This window comes from Recurvomyces mirabilis (genome assembly GCF_035927965.1).
Source record: "Recurvomyces mirabilis strain CCFEE 5264 chromosome Unknown scaffold_40, whole genome shotgun sequence".
NCBI classification, from domain to species: Eukaryota; Fungi; Ascomycota; class Dothideomycetes; order Mycosphaerellales; family Teratosphaeriaceae; genus Recurvomyces; species Recurvomyces mirabilis.
Window position 1 is genome coordinate 124,063 of NW_027041974.1, and position 22,314 is coordinate 146,376.

Sequence of the window (22,314 nt, forward strand, 5' to 3'; positions counted from 1 at the left end):
GGCGCAGAAGAGAGCAAGATTCTCGTATTCGCTCCAAGCCTTGGCGCCAGTCGTTGGCGTCTTGGGTGCACCCTATCCATACTATACAGGGGATCTTAGCTGCTGCATATGACATGTATCATGAGATCAAATTCGTGTTGTTGACGTTTCAGTGCCAGGTAAACATCAGGTGACTCTTGGCAATTCATGTGACCATGACTTCATGGCTCAACCCCACCGTGCCTTCTAGCTCACGAGGCCAGAGTTTGGCCCCACTACTGTCAACAAGTTTGTAGTGAGCACAACCAGTGACCTGTACATACCACAACCATAAACCACCACACATATTCTTGATCCGACACACTGCAGTCAGCAAGATGCCAGCCACACAAACCCCCGACTTCAAGAAGGCGGTGATAGAGAGCAGGAAGCTGAAGGCCAAGCCGACTGACAATGAACTGCTCGAGGTACGGACAGAACCGCAGCATATATATATACCACCAGATCAACACTAACTGGCAGTAAAAATAGCTCTACGGACTGTTCAAACAAGGCTCCCAAGACCCACCCTTCGCCGACACCACGGCCCCCGGCATGTTCGAGCTAAAGGTAAGAATACTCACCCTTCCATCTCTCCATTCCAATCCTCTCGAGTATCACCAAAGCTGACCATATATTTTCGTACCCACACAGGAAAAAGCCAAGCGCAGCGCCTGGGAGAAACTAGTAAAAGAAGACGTCAAGCCCGCCGATGCGCAAAAACGCTATGTCAAGCTCGTGGGCGAGCTGAAGACGAAACATGGGTTTAGCGGTTAGGAGTCGCCGCCGAACACTACGTTCTCGCTCGACAGTGACGGGGACGATGACGATGACGATGACGATGACGAGCCACCGCTTTATTCTTCTCTTTACACTACGAACCATCACAATAACACCAACAACACCGATGACGAAGACGACGAGATCAGCGAGCAAGGCGAAGGTCTAGCATTAGAAGCCGATTCTATCCCTCCCACTGCACCACCACAATACACCCCCCACGCCTCCCCCGAACACGAATGTCCCATTGTTTGGTCCGGCCGAGCATTGGAGGGAATGGTACTCCAGTACGGTTCCGCGGACGAAGATTCAAACCTTCATCACGCCGTAACCATCTGGCTGCGATGTTCGTGCGGGCATGGATACAGCGTTGGCGATTGAGTCTCACGAACCTCGTCTTTGTACGAAAGAAATCACGGAAGTACTGCGTATAAGAAGACTCCCGTTCATAGTTTGCTGTATCTTTCGTTTCGTTCCATCTCACTTCATGTCAATCGCACATACCATCAAGCTACAGAGTCCCCCCGAGTTCAGATGACAAGGATCCATTCAAGCACGCCGCGTCGCAGCTGGAGCCGGGGCGCTCGCCGAAGCTGACCTACATACCACAAATGCACTGATCGCAGACTGGGGCACTGACAGCCCTATCGCGTCAATCAGCGGCGTGTGAACCATCAGCACGACACGGCATCAGTACAACATGACAAATTGAAGGAAGGGAAGAGAAGGGTATTGGCAATCAAGCCTCGCCATCAGCCATTAACGGCTTCAAGCTCAGCGACACCTTGCATGGGAAGAAGATCGTGGCATTTTCCTCAAAAGCTAGCTAGAGCGCCTGGACACCCGCTGCTGCAAGCCGTGAATGCATGGTGCGCTGGTCGTGAGACGGCATCATCCCAGATTGTCGAATTGGCTGTGGTAGAGCGAGAGCCCTTACTGACGAGGCGGCCTGTCGCCGAAACGACGAGGGCGCTCAGCAACCTGCTGCTGCTGGACGGCGACGACGTTGACGGGGATGCTGTCGAACTGTAGATCACATGACATATTAGCAACCGCATCTCACTCCACACTCATGCTCACGGTGGTGGACATGATGTTGTGACTTACGCCCATAGACTTCAGCAAGTCCTTGGTCTCCTGATCCACATCCAACATGCCACTCTCCGAGTTCTGTGTGAAGTCCAGCGCCGACACCTCAGGCACATACTGATCCTTCCTCTCACGCTCCTCCTCTTGCAGCTTGAAGGAGATGCCGCGGACGGGGCCACGTTGGATGCGCTTCATCAAGTGCGTGGTGTAGCCGGCGATCTAGCAATAAATCACGGTTAGTATACACAATCTCCCAGTATTGGTGCGTATCTGCTGGTGGTGGTGGTGATGATGATATTGCATACCTTATTCCTCAACCTCTTACTAGCAATCACGGCAATCTCATCGCAGATGCGCTTGTTGGTCTCGAAGTCGAGGGTGAGCTTGGGGTAGTAGCGCTCGATGATGACCTTGGCCGACTTCTTGACCGTCTTCGTCCTGACACGACCCATGATGGCGGTGGTTTGTCGGGATTGGAAAGAGTGAGTTGGTGGTGAGTGGACGAAAGCAGTATCTATCGTTAGGTTGAGTTTCGCGATATTGGGGATTCCCGCGCAACCTTTCGCCAAGACGCACCTGGGAATTTGGGGTGGAAGACGGGGATAAGTTGAGCCGGGCCCGCTGATCAACCTCAGGCACATCGATCAAGTATACAGCACTCTGCCACCATCGCCACCCGCTTGCCATGTGCGCTGTGCTAATGCGCACTTTACGGATCTCACACCGACAGAGACGAGCTCTTCATGGCATGCCAGTCAGACGATTGTAGAGTGAATTATACCCTCGGGTATCAACAGGGAAACGTCCATAATACGAAAAAGGCTCCGGGTCCAGCACGACGAGCATGACCCAACCTCCCAACCTCATCATGATCATCCCATAGCCCATACTCCATACTCAACTCCGTCCCATACACTAGAACAGCCAATAGCAACACCCTCATCATCTCAAGTCCGCCGCCCCAAGCACCTGCACCACACTCGTACCATCCATAAACCTCGTCCGAAAAATCCGATTCGCATTCCCAAACATCCCATCCTTCAAACTGACGACAATAAACTGACTCCCACGAAACCGCGTCCGGATCAACCGCCCAATATTCTGCGTATGCGACAGATCGAGCGCCGCGTCGACTTCATCCAGGATATACATCGGGGCGGGGGAATACTGGAGCAGGGAGAGGATGAGGGAGAGAGCGATGAGAGATCTAGTTTTCGCGGGGATGTCAGTACTGTCCGCGAAACCAGAAGCGTAGGGGGGGCGGTTGGGGTAGAAGTAGGGAGCAAGGGGGGACGATGTGGGTTTGGGAAAAGAAAAGAAAAAGAAAACGTACCGCTGCCCCCCACTCAGTTCAGTCAAACTCTCCTTCCACACCTTCCCCAAACAAACCCTCACCTCCAACCCCTCCGCCACGCTCTTCCCCTCGGCCGGGACCAACCTCGCCGTATTCCCCGGCAACAAATCATTAAAAATCGCCCCAAAATCCTCATCCACCTTCCTCCACGTCTTCTCCAACGCCACCGTCTTAAACTCATCCAACTGCCCAATCGTGTCCTCGATTTTCCGGCGATCCTTGATAATCGTCCGCATATTCAACTTCAGCGCCGCTTCTTTTTTTTCCACACTATCAATCGTAGCCATAACGGCCGGATTGATCTTCTTCTTCATACTCTGGAAGCGCTCCGTCACGAGCTTCAAATTGTTCTTACTCTCCCCCATATTCTGGCCGGAAAAGTCATACGGGGTCCCCTGCCTCCCGAACGAGGAGGCCGCCTCGTGGATCCAATCGTGTTCCTTCTCCAACACCGTCAACGCGGTCTGGGAAACCTGTTGCGCTTTGGCGAAGTTATCGATCAGATGGCCTAGTTTCTGCGCTTCCAACTTCTCGTCGGAAATTTGCTGGGTTTTCTCTTTGCTGGCGCGTGAGAGGTCGGCTATCTCCGCATCGAAACCCGAAAGCTTGGCTCTTTCGTCGTTGAGGTGGGCTTGCGCTTCGTCGTGGACGAGTTGGGCGGTGCTTTGTTCGCGCTCGTGCTCGGCCATCTCCTCGCTATGGCCCTCCAGTGTCGTCTCCGCGTCTGAGAGTTCTTCCTGCGCGGCGGCGAGGTCGGCACCAGTCTGTTCGGCTTCGATGGAAGCATCTCGCATTTCTTGCTGCAGAGGTTTGATGCTGGCTTGGGATTTCATCAGGGTCTTCTTCAGCTTCTCGACTTCCTTCTGCAATTGGTCCAGCTTGCCGGTTTTGTTGGCGGAGAAGTCCTTCATGTCCTTTTCTACTCGCTTGGCTTCCGCCTCAGCTTCTTTTCGTCGTTGCTCGGCGTTTTTGATCCTCTCCCGTAATGCAGTAATGGTCTCCTTCATCTCGGCCACGCTCGCAATAATACTCGAGGAGGAATTGGAAGCGATCTGCGACTCAGCAAGTTGGATCTCGTGACCCTTAAGATCCGACTCCTGCTTGATCTGCCGCGCCGACTTCATCTTCTGCGCATCCTTCGCCATCGCCCGCTCCAGCTTCTGCAGCTTCTCTTGCTCCTGCTCGAGTTCCGCCGTGATGGCATTGAGCTTCTGTAGCGTCAACAGCACGCCACTGCCCTGAGCCGCTGAACCACCAGATAGTGTACCAGAGGGATCATATACATCGCCTTCGACCGTCACACTCTTCAGCCGTACCGAAGGATCGAAAGTGACCTTCTTCGCCGTCGCAGCATCGGCGGTGATGAGCGTATTGCCAAAGACATACTCCATCGCCTTCTCGACCTCATGCTCGTAGCCGATCAATGTCAACGCCAGATGCACCTTCCCCGGCGCCAATCTCTGCGCAGCCGCCACCTTACCAGCCGGCGCTCTCGAAGCTGCAATCTTGTCCAAAGGCACGATGGTCACTCTTCGCCGAAGCTTGCCATTCTGCAGCAGCTGGGTACCAGTCTCAGCAGAGTCGACGACAACATTATACAATCTGCCTCCAGCACAGATCTCCAGCGCGGTACCTGCTTCTGTCTTATCCTCTGGCAAGTTGAAGAGTTGTGCGACCAGACCTTTGACTCGTCTCCGGTCGAAATTAGGCGCAGGATCGGAGTACGAGAAGTCGAGTCCAGCCACTTTCCGCTTTAGAGCTTCCGCCTCACTTTGCAACCCCCGTATACGCTTTTCCAAACGACCCTTCTCAGCCAGCTGCTCCTCCTCCCGCCCTGGCTCAAAGCCAAGCCTCTCCAACTCCTTCTCCAGCTTCCCGGCCTGCGAGCGCAGAAGCTGCAGATCACCCAGCAGACCCGCATTCTCCTTCTCAGCCTTCTTCGCCCGCGGCTCATCCTCCTTGATCCGGCCCTCGAGATGGTTAATCTTGATCTTCGCTTGTTCGATCTCGGTACCGGCTTTGCTGGAATTCTCCCGTGCAGCTGCTAATTGGCCAGCATAACCACCATCCGACCCGGCATTGGACGAGATACCTGTTTGTAATGTCTGGAGCAGCTCCTCCTTCTGCTCGACTTCAGCTTTCTGCTGCGTGACTTCTTGGTTGGACTGCTCGAAACGTTCTTGCAGCTGCTTGTGTGATTGCGATCTCTGCTTCAGCTGCTTCTCCAGGTCCTTCACGCTCGCCTGTGCTTTCTTCAGTCGATCCTGCTCCTCGCTCATGGCAGCTTTCTTGAGATCCAGGACAGTCGCTAGTCGTACCAGCTCATGCGAGTGCTCCTTCACAGCCTCTTCCAGCTTCGCAAATTTGCCACCCTTCCTAAGCTCCTTGTCACGTGCAGCCCTCACCTTCTCCATATCCTCTTCCAGCACCCCAATCTCGCGATCCAGCTTGTTTTTGCTCTCCTCAATACCCGTCTGTCTTTCCCGCTTGGCTGCCAAATCAGCCGCGCTCTGCTGCACCTTCTGCTTACTCTTGACATAATCATACGCCACCACCAGCCGCGTCAATCTCTCCAAATCACTTTGTGTGCTCTGAAACTCCAAGAACGCCCGCTTCTCATTCCGCAACTTATCCAGCTTCGGCTCAATCTCCTCCTTCAACAACCCCTCGATCTCCTCCACTTTCGCCTGCTTCTTCGCCATCGTCCGGAGCGCCTTCTCCCGCCGATCCTCAAACATACGCGTACCTGCCGCTTCCTCCACCATGCCGAGGATCTCGGTACTCTTCATATTCAACACTTTCGTAATCTTCCCTTGCATGATCAGGAAATTGGGATTGTTAATGTTCAGCTGCACGCTCTGGAACAGATTTTGCACCGTCTGTTGCTGGGCGCGGTGTCCGTTGATCAAGTACTTACTCGTGCCACCCAGCACAATCTGTCGCGTGACCGAGATACTAGCATAGTCCTCAAACCCGATCGGGGACTTGGGCTTGTCGCTGTTGTCGAAGACCAACGTGACCGAGGCTTTGGTGATACCCGCCTGGCCACGCTTGTAGATGAGGTCGCTGGCGCCGCCATTGGCGCGGAGGAGCTCGAAGCGGCCGATGCCAAGGCAGAAGCAGATGGCGTCGAGGATGTTGGATTTTCCTGAACCGTTCAGACCCGTAATGGCGTTGAAGGTGGCATCCCATTGTGAGATGACGGTGCGCACGGCGTACGACTTGAAGCCGTCGATGATGAGTTCCGTGATGCGCATGTTGGAGATGATGTGCTCGTATCTCAGTCGAGAACGAGAGGCTGCGCTCCTTGCGCTTCACTCTGCCTGCTTGCCGGTCGACTGAGTGCGTTTGCGACTATTCGGAATCTCGTGTTTTGCTTGTTGTTGCTGTTTATCCTGTTCCGGCTAGACCGATGACGGCCGGATCCGCCTTGAGCCCTTGACGCGGAACAAACAGACGCGCTTGGCAATGGCGACCGAGGGACGATGTCAGTTGGAGTACCTTGGCATTCTTATGGTTCGCCGTAGAGCTCTGGATCGCCTTCATTATTGTGTTTGCCCATCCAAGCCATCGACCAGCTCTCCCTGTTATACTGCAAATGTTGTGTGTCACGCAACATCACGTGCTCCTGTACTCGCCAACGCTTCGTCCGGTATGGTCCGATAAGCGATAAGCGATAAGCGATAAGCACTCGCGGCAGCAGCTGTCACTTTTGTGGAGAAGGTCGGTCAGAGTCAGAGGCATTGGGATATTTCATTAACATCGCCTTCAATGCTTCATACTTCTCTGCCACCTCACTCACTGCTTGATAAAGTTTGATCAAACACTCGTATTGGCCGGACCCACTTGACATCAGCGCCGCTTCTGTTTGCTCTTCTATCGACGACCATGCAATAATCTTCCCACCCTCGAGGACATCGTACTATGGAAAATGACTATCTCTACGTTGGCGTTTGGAAAGGCAAGCGCGTTCGGGAAAGCTGAGCCAAGTCTTGTACAGCAGATCAAATCATTGACGGCAACGCGACATCTCAGCAACGTCGTAAACGCGGGTCAAACCAATCATCATGTCGAGAATAATGGCAGACCTACCAAAGCCCTTGACGAGCAGCTGACCCAACGAGAACTCTTCATGGACGTGTTGAGTGCCAATGCTACCCGACGGGATGCAAAGCAGTATCTCGCTCGGTTCAAGCCGGCCAAATCAAAGTCACAAGTAGTATCCAAGGGCCTAGCTGACCGCAATGCTCGCCACCGCCAGGACCAAGAACGGCTGGACAGGCTTGGTGTGAATTTGGGTGGTCTCTATGCGCCATCGCGAGCTATAGCAGCGGCGGCACAATTCGTACGAGATGACCGAGCACAGCAGACCGAGGTTGCTATGCAGCAGTCAATCATGCATGTCGCACTGGTGTGTCTTCGTGCTCCTGAAGTGCTGGATGCTGCCACGCTGGACGGTCTAGCCACCACGCTGTCACAACTAGTCAAGCTAGACATGCGCATCGCCATCGTACTTGATATCGCCGGTACGAGTACGGAACTTAGTCTCCGAGAACAGCGATCTCAGTATGCTGTGCAAGCTGAGCGGTTGTTACAGGCTATCAGACATCACAGTCCCGAAGCCTCTCACTTCGTCACTGGAGCATTGACCGTATCTGATCATACAGACAGCAAGATCGAAGTTCTGGTGCCGGACTTGATAATGGAGCCACTCAAGCGCAGCACGATCCCGATCATCCCACCGCTGGCATACACAGCTACCGGCCAGCTCAAGAAAGTAGATGTTGGCAGCGTCATGGTAGCACTCACTCGCATGCTATCGATCAGTTCAAAAGATCAACAACCTAAATCGAGCAAGTCGACCACTCTTACAGAACTAGGCCGCATCATCGTCCTGGACCCAGCAGGCGGCGTACCGAGCAAAAGACGAAGTGACGACGCGCACGTCTTCATCAATCTCGAGCAAGAATACGAACCCATCCAGAAGGAGCTCTCCCTCTATGCATCATGGGACGACACTGTCAGCCGACCGAACATGTTTGATCAACACCAAGCGAACCTGCGGATGCTGAAAGACTGCTTGGCAATCCTACCCGCAGCCTCATCCGGTCTAGTCATCTCACCACAAGACGCAGCCTCGTCTTCGCAAACGACCCGAACACAAGCGACAACCATCGATACCGGCACGAGAAGGCAGAAGAACACCCTCATCCACAACCTCTTGACTAACAAACCCATGGTCTCTTCCTCCCTCCCCACAGCTCGTCTTTCAAGCGTGACGGACTCTAGTCAGACAATAGCAGCAGCGACAGCCACCCTAGTAAAACGCGGCATGCCCGTCACCATCATCCCGGCACCCCACCCCCAACACGGCTGGCAAGTCCCCCTAAACGGAACCACGGGCCTCGATCTCCAAAACGACCCTCGCATCAGTTTCCCGCGCCTTCTACATCTAATCGAAGACTCCTTCCGTCGCAAGCTGGATGTCGAACACTACATGTCTCGTATCCGTGACCGGACAGCCGGGATCATAATAGCAGGCGACTACGAAGGCGCTGCGATCCTGACGTGGGAGACGCCGCCACCAAACACATCGTCACAGCCCTCGCCTCCCGTCCCCTACCTCGACAAATTTGCCGTCCTCCAATCCTCCCAGGGCTCCTCGGGGGTAGCAGATATCTTATTCCAATCCATGGTGCGCTCGTGCTTTCCCCGGGGGGTATGTTGGCGCAGTCGTCAGGATAATCCGGTGAATAAGTGGTATTTTGAGCGGGCGGCGGGGAGTTGGAAGGTCCCGGGGTCTGGGTGGACGATGTTTTGGACGGGGGAGGGGGTTGTGGAGGATGAGGTGAAGTGGGCGGGGTATGAGGGGGTGTGTAGGGGCGTGGGACCTAGTTGGGCGGAGGGGGCCAGGTTGGATTAGGGTGTTCTTCTCTTCCTTTCCCTTCTTCCTCGTAACAGGAATATCGGGTTCCGAGAAGTCTGTCTACGGCAAAGCTTGCCGCTCTTGTATATATGATTGTTGTTTTGTGTTTTTTTTGAACCGCCGTCCATGATCGTTCCTGACGACGTTTAGTTGTGAGGTCTTATGTACGCACTCAGGACACGGGGAAGGAGCGTGGCGGTGTCACTTCTTCTTCCGACGTTGGCGGGTTGGTACACGAATCCCCTATCGGCTGACTAGGTATCAACAAAGTCACGCAGGCCCCTTTGCCATCGAGACCGAAGAGGAGGATGCGTCAAAGAGTCTCCAGTCATATTCCGCGACGGCATTACTGTTACAGCACACGCCTCAACTGGGCTGGCGCTCGGTGGAACTTGCCTTTTGTACCTTCGGTTTTTCGAGTTACAATAGACAGAAATACTTGGACTATTTCAGGAACAAGCAGGCGGAGACACACTGGACTTCTTCTCGAATGCCGATCCGTCTCTGTCGTCCTGACCAGCATGGTCGGAAAGGTGCAGTGGGTATGAGTGTTTCTGCGCGTACGTGGGCTGAGGGTTGTGAGACGGTGCGTGTACAGTATATAAAAATGCAAAACACGCAAGACGTGGGATCTTGTTTTCTATGGCTCGGTGGGGTTGGGAAAGCAGTCTCGCCGGGTCAGGGACGGCGCCGGTATCTCGTGGCTGATGTGTTTGAGCTTGGGAAAAGGGGGAAAGGTATGTCGTAGTGATGGAAAGGGCACTGCTGTAATGACTCCTCTTCTTACCCCTTCCATTGCTCCGAGGGCTCAATGTGCTTTTTATATGCTGCGGTGTGTCCATTAGCCGGTACGCATTGTAAGGACCAGAGGCATGGATCGAGGCTCAACTACGGTGGACCACGCGGAGAATACAAAGATACATTATACAGTGCTGTCGATCGTCTGTAGCCGTGCTGAGCAAGACCTTTACTCTGCTGGGTCCGGTGGATACGGTAGGCTTGAGCAACACACATACCTTTAGCTGTGCTGGCTGTTGTGGTTGCGATTAGTGACTACTGTAATCGTAGGTGCTGCTGTGCTCCGGACATGATATTCGGGGGAAACATGGATGGTCTAATGTCTATGGTGCTTAGCCATCATCATTAAGGGTTCCCATCGACCGAGAACATAGTAATGTACGGCGTGTGACCTGTCCTGGAGATCATATCATATTACGCCAAGTATGTACGTAGGGTACTCGCGGGTCCTGGGCCTTCATTTTTGCGCCACGCTGCAGTCGGCCTTCAGTCCGGGCAGCGGCATTTGCTGCCTTGTGTTCATCCGGACCACGTGTGTTAGACAGGGCAGCTCAGGCTGAAGGCCATGGTACTGGCCAGGTTCGCGACACGCAGGTGTCAAAGCTTAGCGAGTTGCAGTCCTGCGCATTCATCCTCCGGCATCGTTGTAGTGGTCCAGCGACGGAGGCGGCAGGCTCTCCCTTCGTGATATCAGCACTTCTCAGCGGTGCTTCTTGGGAATGACCTCTGCACGCATCTTTCGCGATGTCGACGATGATGGAGAAGCGATGAAGCTGTCAACCACACAATGATGTGCCCGACCATGGCGAAGATCCGCTGGGCCGCTCACGTTTTGCACTCTGCCTGAAACAGGGAGCAGCGCCACCACAATATCGAGCACCCGTACTTTTAGATGAGAAGGACACGCTCTGCCCTTGAACAACTCGAAGTACAGAGTATAGTTGTGCGACCATTCGTCAGGCCCGTTGCCGGACCATAGACTCGTGCTCCCGCCACCCGCAGGCTGATAATGGCTAAATGATCAACATGCAACGCAATATAAAAACGAGGATCATGTGGCTATTGCATGGAGAAGTGTTCAAGGCATGGATACACGCTTTGAAGTGATATACAAACGGCAGGTAAGGGCAGTCTTCCTTTTGAGGGCTTAGCAAGAAACCACTCACTCAACATCTGCCTTCATTGATATCGAGGAATCATCATGGTATCTTCGTTCCTCCTTGCTCTACCCGCCCTGGCGGCGGCAGCTGCTATCGAGCAGCGTGCTAGCGTGAGTAATGTTCACAACATCTAGACTGGTCGGACCTTGAGCTAATCCGAGTATTTGCCAGTGCCCGAATGTGCACATCTTCGGTGCTCGTGAGACTACCGCGCCCGCAGGCTACGGCTCCTCCAGCACAGTGGTGAACTACGTCCTGTAAGTGCAGTCATTGAAAGGTACATCAGAGATCGCGACGGGCGGGCCTGATACTGTCCTAGGCAAGCCTACCCTGGCTCTACGGCAGAAGCCATCAACTACCCAGCTTGCGGCGGTCAATCGTCCTGTGGTGGCGACAGCTACGCCCAGTCTGCCGCCCAGGGCACCAACACAGTCATCTCTGTGGTCAACGCCTATGTGGCCCAGTGCCCAAACACCCAGATCGTCCTGGTCGGATACTCGCAGGGTGGACAGATCTTCGACAATGCCTTCTGCGGTGGTGAGAGGACCCGAAAGTCTGGTTGTCGAACGCTACTGACAAACTTTCAGGAGGTGATCCAGCTGAGGGCGTCTCGAGCGGCACCCAGCTCAACGCCGCTTCATTGGCTGCGATCAAGGCCGTCATCCTGATGGGTGACCCTCGCTACGTTTATGGCCTGCCATACGAGGTCGGAACATGCAGGGCTGGTGGCGTGAGTGATCCTCGTCACAAGTGGAAACCAGGAAACTCACTGACTCCTTCTCAGTTTGATGCCCGCTCTTCGAGCTTCCAGTGTGCTGGTGGCAGCAAGATCCAGAGCTACTGTGATTCTGCTGACCCCTACTGTAAGTGCACTCACCGCAGCGAAAATCAAGCAATATGCTGACAGCACTGGAGGTTGCAACGGCAACGACGCCAATGTCCACCAGGGCTACGGTAGCGAGTACGGCCAGGCCGCTCTCACCTTCATCAAGGGCAAGCTCAGCTCCAGCGGCAGCACATCCCCAACGACTTCTGCCGGGTCTACCCCGAAGTCCACGACTACTGCGAAGAGCACGACTTCGAGTGCAGCTTCCAGCCCGACCAGTGGCTCGGGTTCTTGCTCTGCCCTTTATGGTCAATGTGGTGGCCAGGGATGGCAAGGCCCAACCTGCTGTTCATCGGGATCATGCAAGGCTTCCAACGCGTACTACTCGCAGTGCTTGTAGGTTAACATGGCGCTGTGAGGATGACTGTGGATATGGGGGTTGGCTTTAGTAAAGGGCAATGGGAGTGGTCAGTAAGCTCCTGCGGGCCAAGGCTGGTCGTTGTCAGCCACGCGAGCCTTTCTTCTTTGGCGACTCGAATCCGACGCCACAAGAAACGTAGCATGAAATATCATTGAACGTCCCGATAATATCCATTTTGTGGCCTGTCCAGTATCAACTGTGTCGATCAACACGGATGCCGATCACAAGGCGCAGCAGTGGTGCTGGTGATCGTGGAAAATTCCCTCATCAGGTGGTGGCCAGTGGTCCTTATAGAACGTGCTGTTGTAGTAACACCGGATTTGACTTCAATGAACGGGTCAACGAGATAATGCCCGAGAGCGATGATGGGTCAAGCCGGGGAGCTGTTGCGCTTCGATTGGCCATCGTAGGCGGGAGACAGCTCCATTTATGACGTAGTAGCAGAAAGACGAAAAAGAAGCCGGATGGGACTCTGGGGCTGTGCCATGCAGACACCCAGAGCTCCCGATAGTACCTGACGATGCGCAGCTGAAAAGCTTGGTGAGCTTATCCACACATCAAGCAACCACGTTGACGTCCAGTGAGTGCTGTTCGGCAGCTTCGGCATGCTGGGGCGCAAGGCTTGCATCAGATCATGGCTGTGGTCGGATGATCACCAGGTCGTGCCGGTATACCGACCACGAGGATTGACATATGTATAGCTAGTATTACATTCTAAAACCTCTCCCTTCCCACCATTCAAGCTTCCTTCTCGCTGTAGTCATCTACAAGACTTCCGGTAATCTTGACTATACCTTTCCATCTGCCGCAAACATGTTCGACCACAAGCACGAAGGCCAAGCTAGCAGCGATAAGAAGCTTGCAAAGCCTACAATTGAAGAACGCTCCATCGCACCTACAGAGACGGCTTCTATCGCACCAAGCGAATCCGCCTCCAATGCGCCTCTCGTTGACCACGCTGCCCATGGCGCTGAGGATGCCGCAGGATCGTCCGATGAGCATCCTCGTCGCAAATCCCTCTTCCAGCGCTTCAAGGACGAGCGCGCCGAACGCAAAGCCCAGCATCGCAACTACTACGACAACGGACCATACCAATTCGTCTTCGACCCGGTCCAGGGTAAAGAAGTGCTGATGAAGAACCCACACTGGCCGTACGAGGACAGTTATGAGCGCGAGAATGTCGGCTTGACGGTCAAGAAGGGTATGGAGGGTGCGCCGGACTTCGTCAAGCAACAGACGGGCAAATGGGGCCAGACGAGTGGTAAGCGTATCTTCCAATTGTTTTAAGTCAGAGTCGCTGACCATGTGGACCGCAGATTCGTCGGCGCAGGAATACTGGAATGGAACCACAGCTGGGATTCTGTGAGTGTAATTGTGCTGATCGACATGTCGAGATGACCGTAATGACTTTATGAGGATGAATGTGTGTGACAGGTCGGAGCTAGGCGCTATTTGTAGCGTCCCGGAGTGGCAGAACGGTATCAGAATGAATGAAGTGTCCTTCTTACTGGTGACCATTTCATCTCGGATCTCATGTTTCATACGCACAGTCGAGTCATATCGTTCGCCGGACGTTGTGACGTCGTCCTAAATCTTGTTACAACTCTCTTGTCGAGCATCTTACTCTGCATGGCTCATCGGCTACCATCTGCACTTTACCGAATGTTGACACTGTGACCATGTCCGCGAGTTCTCCAGCCCTGACTCCAAGGATGGTCTGCTTCCCAGCTTCGAGGTCCGTGAGCATTGGCTTGATGTGCCGCCGTATTATCCTCTACAGCAGTCTGTGACATTGGTCGAACCTCATACGAAGTATCAACTCGTACGCCAGCCCAGCCTTTCTCGACATCCTCAGCGGGCTCTCTCTGTGTAGTGTCCGAGGACAAAGGTCCCCCTGGCTTGTGGACGATAAAGTCCTGGCTGGACGCATCTTCGTTGCAGTCGCTATCGACGTCGACGTTGTTGTGCTTGTGAGACGACATTGTGACTGTGCTTGGGTCTTTGTCCGCAAGTCTTTGCTCCGGCGAATCGACCATTTCGAAGGCGGCGGTTTTACGAAAGGACAAGATCCCGCCTGAGCTGCCGGATTTGCCGCCGCTTGTCGAGACCCCTTTTCTTGTGGTGGGATGGGAGGGAGGATGGTTGCCCTTCCAGAAGGCCTTGGTGAACACTATCACCACATATTAGCGTTACGCTCTTTCATAGACCCACACAAAGACACCTACTAGGCCGAAGAATTGGCACATTGACAGCGATGATACCGGCTATGGTCTCTCGCACGCCCCAGCGGTTGATCGTCAAGGCAGACGGGTGTGCTTTTAGGGTCATAGTAATCCGCACAATGGCAGCAATGATGACGAACATTCCGGACGAAAACATTGCTGCAAGAGCCAGCTTTCTCTTCATCGGTACTTGGAGTTTCCTGAGCAAGTCTAAGCTGATGTCCTCTTTCTCAGTCACATACTAACTTACCACAAAAGCGGGACAGGTATGGCCAACATTGCAGCATCGGTCAGTACGTTCAGAATAGTCGAAACATACCTGCAATGACGGTAAGCATACTCGTAGGGCTCCCGAGCAAGTTTAAGCTTACATGTTTTGTGCCCGCAGTGTGCACTGAGGTGGTGGATATGGCAGAGTCTGCCAGTTGTGATGGAAAGGTCGACAACCAAGCGTGATAGTCAAAAATACAGCGGCATAAGTGATGCCGCACGCGATAGCCAGTCGTTTGACCCAGGTATGCGAGTCCAGACCGAGTGTTAGACGATTGAAGAAGAAAAGCATGCATGCCTTCAGTGCCCAAACCAACATTGTGTAGGTATACCAGGCGGCCAGCTGACAGCGCGAGCCAAAGATGATCTGATCGATCTGTTGCTGATTGAATCCGACCAGTTTAGCTGGACTGTAGTCCACATTGGAGCCATAGTGAAAGGTCAAGTCGACGGTGACGGCATCCGCGGTGTAGCATAGCAGGACCAGTATTGAGACGTAGTCATCGCCTTGGAAGCCTCGAAGGCCGACTGTCCGTACGCGAATAGCAGATCGTAGTAGCAGGACTGTCACGCCGACTGCATACAGTCCCCATACCTCCTTCAAGAATTCGGTGTCATGGTAAGCCTGGGTACTGGTCATCTTTGCTCGCCCCACCCACGATGTGGTGAGACAATATTTGTTCACAGAGAGGTAATGTAAGATAACGTGGACGGTGGGAGATGATGCAAGAAAAATAGAGATGTCTACCAGCCATGTCGAGGTACAAGCAGAAATACTTAGTTCGTATGCAGACAGATGAGCCACAAGGTGCCTAAGCTCTGTGACCTGAGCTAGACGGAGTAAATGCTTTTGACGCGACTCGTTCACGTATCATTTCGAGATTAGGTGGGTTTGTGTTCGTAAGGTTCAATCTCGTCCAACGAAACTTTCTTGACAGGAGTCATGATCAACCTCGCAACAGAAAGCCTAATTATGGGTGATTGGCCTCTGGTAGCCTTGCAATTTGTACCGCTCTTGGGTACATGATCAAGCACTTGCCGTAGACTATGGCGCCATGTTCGTAGAAGCGGACGTGACAGCTCCTTTGCAATCGTAGAGGATCATCAAGTCCCATACGGCAGATGTTCATTGTCGAGTCAGCGTGACCGTTCCTGGTTGGCGCAAGAACCGATGGAGAAACCAGGAACCTGGTCCAAGGCACAACTCCGGCCTTCAATGCTGACTCGGGGCAGATGAAGGAGTTGCTGCATTGCGGCCGAAGATCTGCCTTTCTCCAGTCGCTCTCAGCATCATGATCAGGTTGTCATGACGGGTCGGCATCTCTGTGTTAACTAGATCCTCACAAGGGAACTGATGGCAAGATGGCGTTGACTCAAGATCCTATAGATAGACAGAAATTCGCAATAAGAGTTCAGAAAGGGAGTTGGAAGTGAAACGCGTGAGGTGGAGTTCTTGTGGCGCTGCCATGCGAAACAACCCGACGTCCCGACGTTCTTCCAGCACGAGAATTGCACCGATCCACTCCACCCCCGACCACGCTACGGCGCGGCGGTACCCATACGTGCATGGCTAAGCATGCCGACCCGCTCAGCATAGACTTCTAGACCACGACACCGGGAGTTTGTGTAAGTTACGAACAATATGCCGTGGTTGTGTCTATCAAATTTCAAGATCGATGGGAGATGGCGGTGCAGTGAATGTACGCTTGGCATCTGCGGACTGCACTTCATCCACAGCAGGAGCAATGGCACGAGCCAGCTATGCAAGTAGGAAGATCCAAAAGTGCATCATATTACAATACACCACCAGCATGAACTACCGCTGTTGTCCATTTGCCAGCTCTCGAATCTTACTCATCGCGCTTTCGTCATCCAGTTCACCTTTACCTTCCATACCCAACTCCTCGTCGAACCCTTTGATGTCCGACCGCCTCGCGCCTAAGCCAGAACTCGCATAGTCCGGAGTCCTCCTCGCAGCCGGGCTACCTTGTCTCCACATAGCCGACTGTGGCGCTGCCCGAGGAGTTTGCCTATCAGGCAGACTGACACCATAATTCGCGTTATTCGCGGTACCTGGTGGGAATCTCGCTGCGGCGCTAGGCATTGAGCCACGGCCGAACGAGCCAGGACCACCGAAGTCTTGCTTGCGCTGTTCGTGGATGAACTCCACGTCGTTTTGTCTCACCGAGACTGCTTCGAGCGTACCGCGGCGGACTTCCAGCCTTATGCGGCCCTTCTCGTCGACGTATGCTGTGTCCGGGTGCACCCACATCTTGTTGCCTCCTTCTAGCTCGGTGTCCAGCTGGTTGGCCATGCGGTTTGGCTCACCAAGTCTTTCGTCTGACAAGGTGGTCGCAAGTTGCTTCTTATTAGGATTGAAGGTGCTTGAGACTGAGTCCACAGCGACTACACCAGCCACGCCGAGTTTGGCGTGTTGCTCGCTTCCTGTGGCACTGATGCGAGTCCGTAGGACGCGTGCGCGTACTGGTGCGCGATGTGATTGTGGGCCGTGAAGTGGATGATTGGACATTATGGCTGCCGTCCGCAGATAGGAGAGACCGGCACTTGGGTGGGTGGTAGGCGGCGAACTATCAATGAGGTCGTTCTCGCTGTTTAGGCCACCGACGAGTTTCTGCATCTTGGGTGTCATGCCGAATGCACCGGGTCCTGGAGACGCCTTACCAGACGTCACAGGTGGGAGGTCGAGGAAGTCAGTCAGATAAGAGGTCAGCTGAGAGGAGAGGCTGTCCTTGGCGTGGTCCGCTCGTAGCTGTAGGAGCGCTACTGAGAGCTGCTCGTCGTCTGGTCGTATCGAAGCTCGCAGCTCCGTGATGTGCTCTAGTGAGAAAGACTCGCCCTGATCCAGTGCCTTCCGTCTAGCCTGCGCCAGCTCCTGCTCAACTATCTGCTCTTTCACATACTCCTTGAAATCATGCACGCGACTCTTGCCCTTCGCATCCTTCTTCCCATCTACCCCTCGTCTCGTCCCTAGATTCTTGACGAACAGGTCGAACTCGCCCGCCTGCATACCCGCCAGCCAAGGTCCATTCCACTTCCATGTCCTTTTCGCCGCGCCATCAGTCCGGTCGAGATCCTCCTCGAACACACTAATCGGTATCCGTTCTCGTTCTCGATCACCTCGCCCTTGCCGTATCAAGATCGGCACGCCCAGTTCCTGCCATTTGGCGCTGGTCTGAGTATGATCTGCTGCACTGGTGAAATCGGTGATGTGCTCGGTGTTGTCCTGTGCCCGCACTCGAATATGTGGTGTGCTGCTGGCTGTCGCCTTCTTAGGCAATGCACGCTTTAGACCCCAGTCGCCTCGGAAGTGTGATGATGGCGGTGTGGCGATGGCTTGGTACGTTGGATATGGAGATGTCGCAGTGTCTGACGCACGGTACAGTCCGGTAGATGAGATGCTTTCCAATGCAGGTTGTGGTAAAGGTCGCGGAAGGGAGAAAAGTCGAGAATTCTGTAACAGTCGAGCGGTGGGCGAGGTGGCAGCCTTGGACATCGTTACCGTGCTCACAGTGTCGGCAGGAGAGAGGCAGGTCGAGTCAATGGCCTGGATGTATGGAGCATATGGTGAGCAGCCTTGTCCAATGCATACAGGCGACTTTCCCGCCAAGCCGGAGGTCCGCTGAAGCAGGACTCGGTTCGTGTTGCCATCCGACTCATCTTCACGGTCATCACCATCGTGATTCATGGACGCGGCTGTTTTCAAACATCTCAGACACGATCTCTCTCTGATGTACCACATACGCACACACCTACATGGAAGGCAAGTATTCTGGAGGCTACTGACCAGGACTTCTGGGCCCCGACATGTATATCCACCGCTACACTCTGGCCACACGGGCGTTGTGCTACATTCCGACATTTTCCATTCAGGATAACAAAACAGCACCTTCATGGACGCCAGACGAGAATCAGCAGTGCCGCTATCTCATACTCGCGCGTGAACGAGCCTTGCGCTGGTCACGTTTCTGTTAGCTAAGTCACGATCATCGACGCACACAGCCATATGCAATGTATCCCTGTGATCACTTCCGCAGACCTGTCGAGCTAGCACATGACCATACCGCGTTCAATACGAACAGCATGCATGACGGGTCTACGTCCAAGCGATGAGCAGGTGCTTGAGATCCTATTTCTCGGTACAGATACTTTGGAGGGCAAACACCTGCTCGTGTGGTCCAAAACCATAGGTGTTGGCTACTGTATCGAAGATCTCAATGGTCAAGTATGAGATAGTGGTGAGACCTCAACCGGGCAACATCGAGCCTAGTCACCAGGCCATTCGACGATCTCGCAGACTCCTCCCTTCGCCTGGAGAGTCGTTGCCTGGTGCCACAAGCTAGGCCGTCGTCAGAGTCAGAGTATGGGCACGACGCGAGCAGATTTGACCGATGGTCAGATGCACGTCACCTACATGATGGGCTAGAGCCAATGTCAGCCGACGATGTGGGAGCTGTGAGGTTGCGTATAGTTTAAATCTCCGTTTGTCAGATGAGTGATTGAGGACGATCGAGCCCGCGTAGTAGAGTCAACCATTCTTTGAGTCTAGTGGTGGATATGTGACGCTGTGGTAGAGTAGCCTACACTTGAAGTATGTGCTGCTCTTTTCAGGGCTCGGCAAATTCTGCTGAACGAACGTGCCAAGCGTTCATGGCTGCGACATCTGTCTTCTTCTTACATCATTGCCGCTTCGACCCGACGACCATGCATCCGCCGGCGTCCACTATTGCACTGATAGATGATGGCCGAACCAGACTTCTAGCACAAAGAGGACGCGACGAGGCGCTACCTCGAAGCGTAAGTGGTATACGGCCCGTTGACCTTGTCTGCAACCTGAGGCTGGTTGCCCAGGACACGCATGAGCACATGCATGCCATTAGCGAGCGGCGTACCCATGCTCACACTCGATAACGCCAATGGCGCAACCATCTCATTGTACTGTCACCCATCAAGACCGTCGTTGAAGATAAGCAAAACACGGCCAGGCCCCGGCAGAAGCCAAAGCCGACATCACAACGTCGAGCCAACTGCCTGTTCCTCCTTAGCGGCAAATGCATACGAGCTACACCCACGACCACAGCTGTCACGATAGACCTTACAAGAGGCTCGAATCAACTTCTTATCACGACGTGCTCATAATGCCTTGCGGTAGCGCATACAACGTCAGACGGTCCACATGCTCTATGCAGATCTCTCGTGCGTCCCGGGCCGGACGTGGAATTGATGAGACCTTGTCTTAACCTCTGATTATCGTGGCGGACCATGTCTTGAGAGAGCAGGAGTGATCGGCGGACAGCTCGACCACTCCAGGATTGTGCACAAAGGACATGTGACGGACAGGAGTCAACATCCCAGAGCAATAGATCCGATCCACTACGTCAAGCTCAACTGAGGACCACTGGAGCGCACTTCTTCACGGTCGAGACGCTGCGCAAATTCACTGATACGCTTTTGCAATTGTACCCGACCTGCAAGAAAGGCGTCAAACCTCCGGCACTTGAGACCAACAGTGTGCCAAGTCATCATCCTGCCGTGCACAAGCAATGCGTGGATATCCTCCTTGAAGCTTATCTAACGCCATGTTATGATCGACGAAAATATATTGCTGTATATTGCTGCATGACTTCAGATGTGCCTGCATAATCTCGCAGTCCAGCATCACAGCTTCAACGTCCCACCAACGGTAGCTGGAAGAGACGTTTTGCACAGTATCGCCCACTATGTCCTTCGAACATAGGCTCGCCTATCAGCTAGAGGTGTCTGGTGACTAGCCAATATTGCCGACACGTGGCGAGCTCCAGTACTGCATGGTCGAGTCGACCAGACTCGCCTGTAAGGATCGAGCGAAGATCGGCGAACCACGACGACAATGGCTGAACAGGAACAATGACGGGGGCAGATCTGTGGCGGCAAGGTGAACATGTGGTCCAGGCACAGCTTCGTATACTCAGAGAACAGCCACAGGACAGATACCCCTTCCAAGACTCAAGACATACTGTCTCAGTCCCTGAACCGGGGGCCGCAGTGCCAATCTATGCATGAAATTGATTTGGGCTCTTGTAGCTTCAACTAAGGAGAACGCCGGCTATCATGCATCCATCATACCATTGAGATAGCTGGCGTATGGGGCTGAAAGACCGATGCATGTTTTCGATAGTCCATCTTCAAAGGTATGGAGGATGCCACCCGAGGTACGCATTACCGAGCTCCACTCCAGCCAGCGAGATGGACAACGGACAAGTTGCATATAAGTTCGTGGGCTGCTGCTCTTTGCCCATTATACTCCATACTACCTGCTACACTTTAGCACACTCTCAGCTCACGCTTCCAGCCCACCTCAAATTCCAAGATGAAGCACACTACCGCAATCGTCTCAGCTCTGCTGGCTTCTACAGCCTTCGCTCTACCCACTGCTGAGCAGATGTCTGCACGCCGCCACCAGCGTCTCGCTGAGAGATTATCCAAGCCCAGCGGCCAACGCTTCGGCTCTACCAGCCGCCCACTGGCACCCAACACCATCAGCCAGAGCGATTTCATTGCCGTTCCCAACAACACCAAGGAGGTGACGTACTCTTCCAATTGGGCTGGAGCAGTCATTGAGTCCTCTGGTATCACCACCGTCACCGGCACTTTCACCATCCCCACCGTCAAGGAACCAAGTGGTGGTAGCAGCAGCACCGAGTATGGTGCTGCTGCTTGGGTTGGCATTGATGGCAACCAGTGCGGATCTGCCATCCTACAGACTGGAGTGGAGTTCTTCGTCGAAGGTACTCAAACTGCGTACCAGGCTTGGTACGAATGGTAAGATGGTCCTGCATCGGTTGTCAAAGGCCCACCAGTAATGTGTGCTGATAAGCCATCTCATAGGTACCCAGACTACAGCTACAACTTTCCATCTTTCCCCGTCTCGCCGGGTCAACAGATTCAGGCTACTGTCCATGCTACTAGCAAAACGAGTGGAACTGCCGTGCTCAAGAACTTGAGTACTGGCAAGAGCGTGACGCACACTTTCTCCAACGAAGGTGGCACCGGGAGTTTGTGCGAGACTGATGCTGAGTGGATTGTTGAGGTTCGTGATGCTAGCATGTGTGTATGCGTCTGTATGTGCTAACGACCGTGTAGGACTTTCAGTCTGGTAGCGCCCTAGTGCCGTTCGCCAACTTTGGATCCGTCACCTTCACTGGAGCTTCGTACACCCACGGTGGCACAACATCTGGTGTCTCTGGTGCATCGATCATTGACGTCCAACAAAATGGCAAGGTCGAGACGAACTGCGGTGTCAGCGGCAGCAGCACGGTGACTTGCACCTACCAAAATTAGATGGGCGTGAAGAACTGGACGAATGACGGTGAGATCACAAGTATCAGAATTAGGAAATGTGCGCATGATTCGCAATTGGTCGTCATAGCATTTGACAGCACTTCTCACGTGG

General features: G+C 53.7%; 9 protein-coding genes across 9 annotated transcripts; 5 read left to right on the forward strand and 4 right to left on the reverse strand.

Moving 5' to 3' along the window:
• Positions 1-356: 356 nt before the first annotated feature.
• On the forward strand, positions 357-795 carry ACB1 (acyl-CoA-binding protein (ACBP)/diazepam binding inhibitor (DBI)/endozepine (EP); the record flags this gene model as incomplete). The annotated part of the gene is made up of 3 exons (XM_064843022.1): positions 357-446; positions 511-588; positions 673-795. The coding sequence occupies 3 exons, from the start codon at positions 357-359 to the stop codon at positions 793-795; spliced, it is 291 nt and encodes a 96-aa protein (XP_064689446.1).
• A 936-nt stretch (positions 796-1,731) lies between these two features.
• RPS17B (40S ribosomal protein S17.e.B) lies at positions 1,732-2,339 on the reverse strand (the record flags this gene model as incomplete). The annotated part of the gene is made up of 3 exons (XM_064843023.1): positions 1,732-1,824; positions 1,906-2,106; positions 2,193-2,339. The coding sequence occupies 3 exons, from the start codon at positions 2,337-2,339 to the stop codon at positions 1,732-1,734; spliced, it is 441 nt and encodes a 146-aa protein (XP_064689447.1).
• A 490-nt stretch (positions 2,340-2,829) lies between these two features.
• SMC2 (Structural maintenance of chromosomes protein 2) lies at positions 2,830-6,498 on the reverse strand (the record flags this gene model as incomplete). Its single annotated transcript, XM_064843024.1, has 2 exons — positions 2,830-3,094; positions 3,221-6,498. The coding sequence occupies 2 exons, from the start codon at positions 6,496-6,498 to the stop codon at positions 2,830-2,832; spliced, it is 3,543 nt and encodes a 1,180-aa protein (XP_064689448.1).
• A 674-nt stretch (positions 6,499-7,172) lies between these two features.
• Positions 7,173-9,164, forward strand: ARG2 (Amino-acid acetyltransferase, mitochondrial; the record flags this gene model as incomplete). The annotated part of the gene is made up of 1 exon (XM_064843025.1): positions 7,173-9,164. The coding sequence occupies one exon, from the start codon at positions 7,173-7,175 to the stop codon at positions 9,162-9,164; it is 1,992 nt and encodes a 663-aa protein (XP_064689449.1).
• A 2,002-nt stretch (positions 9,165-11,166) lies between these two features.
• LTS14_010350 (uncharacterized protein) lies at positions 11,167-12,351 on the forward strand (the record flags this gene model as incomplete). The annotated part of the gene is made up of 6 exons (XM_064843026.1): positions 11,167-11,235; positions 11,297-11,382; positions 11,445-11,662; positions 11,713-11,855; positions 11,910-11,988; positions 12,041-12,351. The coding sequence occupies 6 exons, from the start codon at positions 11,167-11,169 to the stop codon at positions 12,349-12,351; spliced, it is 906 nt and encodes a 301-aa protein (XP_064689450.1).
• An 834-nt stretch (positions 12,352-13,185) lies between these two features.
• On the forward strand, positions 13,186-13,738 carry LTS14_010351 (uncharacterized protein; the record flags this gene model as incomplete). Its single annotated transcript, XM_064843027.1, has 2 exons — positions 13,186-13,633; positions 13,689-13,738. The coding sequence occupies 2 exons, from the start codon at positions 13,186-13,188 to the stop codon at positions 13,736-13,738; spliced, it is 498 nt and encodes a 165-aa protein (XP_064689451.1).
• Positions 13,739-14,027: 289 nt separating this feature from the next.
• LTS14_010352 (uncharacterized protein) lies at positions 14,028-15,504 on the reverse strand (the record flags this gene model as incomplete). Its single annotated transcript, XM_064843028.1, has 4 exons — positions 14,028-14,542; positions 14,598-14,794; positions 14,845-14,913; positions 14,966-15,504. 4 exons carry the CDS (start codon positions 15,502-15,504, stop codon positions 14,028-14,030), a joined length of 1,320 nt encoding a protein of 439 aa, XP_064689452.1.
• Positions 15,505-16,680: 1,176 nt separating this feature from the next.
• LTS14_010353 (uncharacterized protein) lies at positions 16,681-18,570 on the reverse strand (the record flags this gene model as incomplete). Its single annotated transcript, XM_064843029.1, has 1 exon — positions 16,681-18,570. One exon carries the CDS (start codon positions 18,568-18,570, stop codon positions 16,681-16,683), a length of 1,890 nt encoding a protein of 629 aa, XP_064689453.1.
• A 2,661-nt stretch (positions 18,571-21,231) lies between these two features.
• LTS14_010354 (uncharacterized protein) lies at positions 21,232-22,202 on the forward strand (the record flags this gene model as incomplete). The annotated part of the gene is made up of 3 exons (XM_064843030.1): positions 21,232-21,683; positions 21,750-21,951; positions 22,005-22,202. 3 exons carry the CDS (start codon positions 21,232-21,234, stop codon positions 22,200-22,202), a joined length of 852 nt encoding a protein of 283 aa, XP_064689454.1.
• Positions 22,203-22,314: the final 112 nt, after the last annotated feature.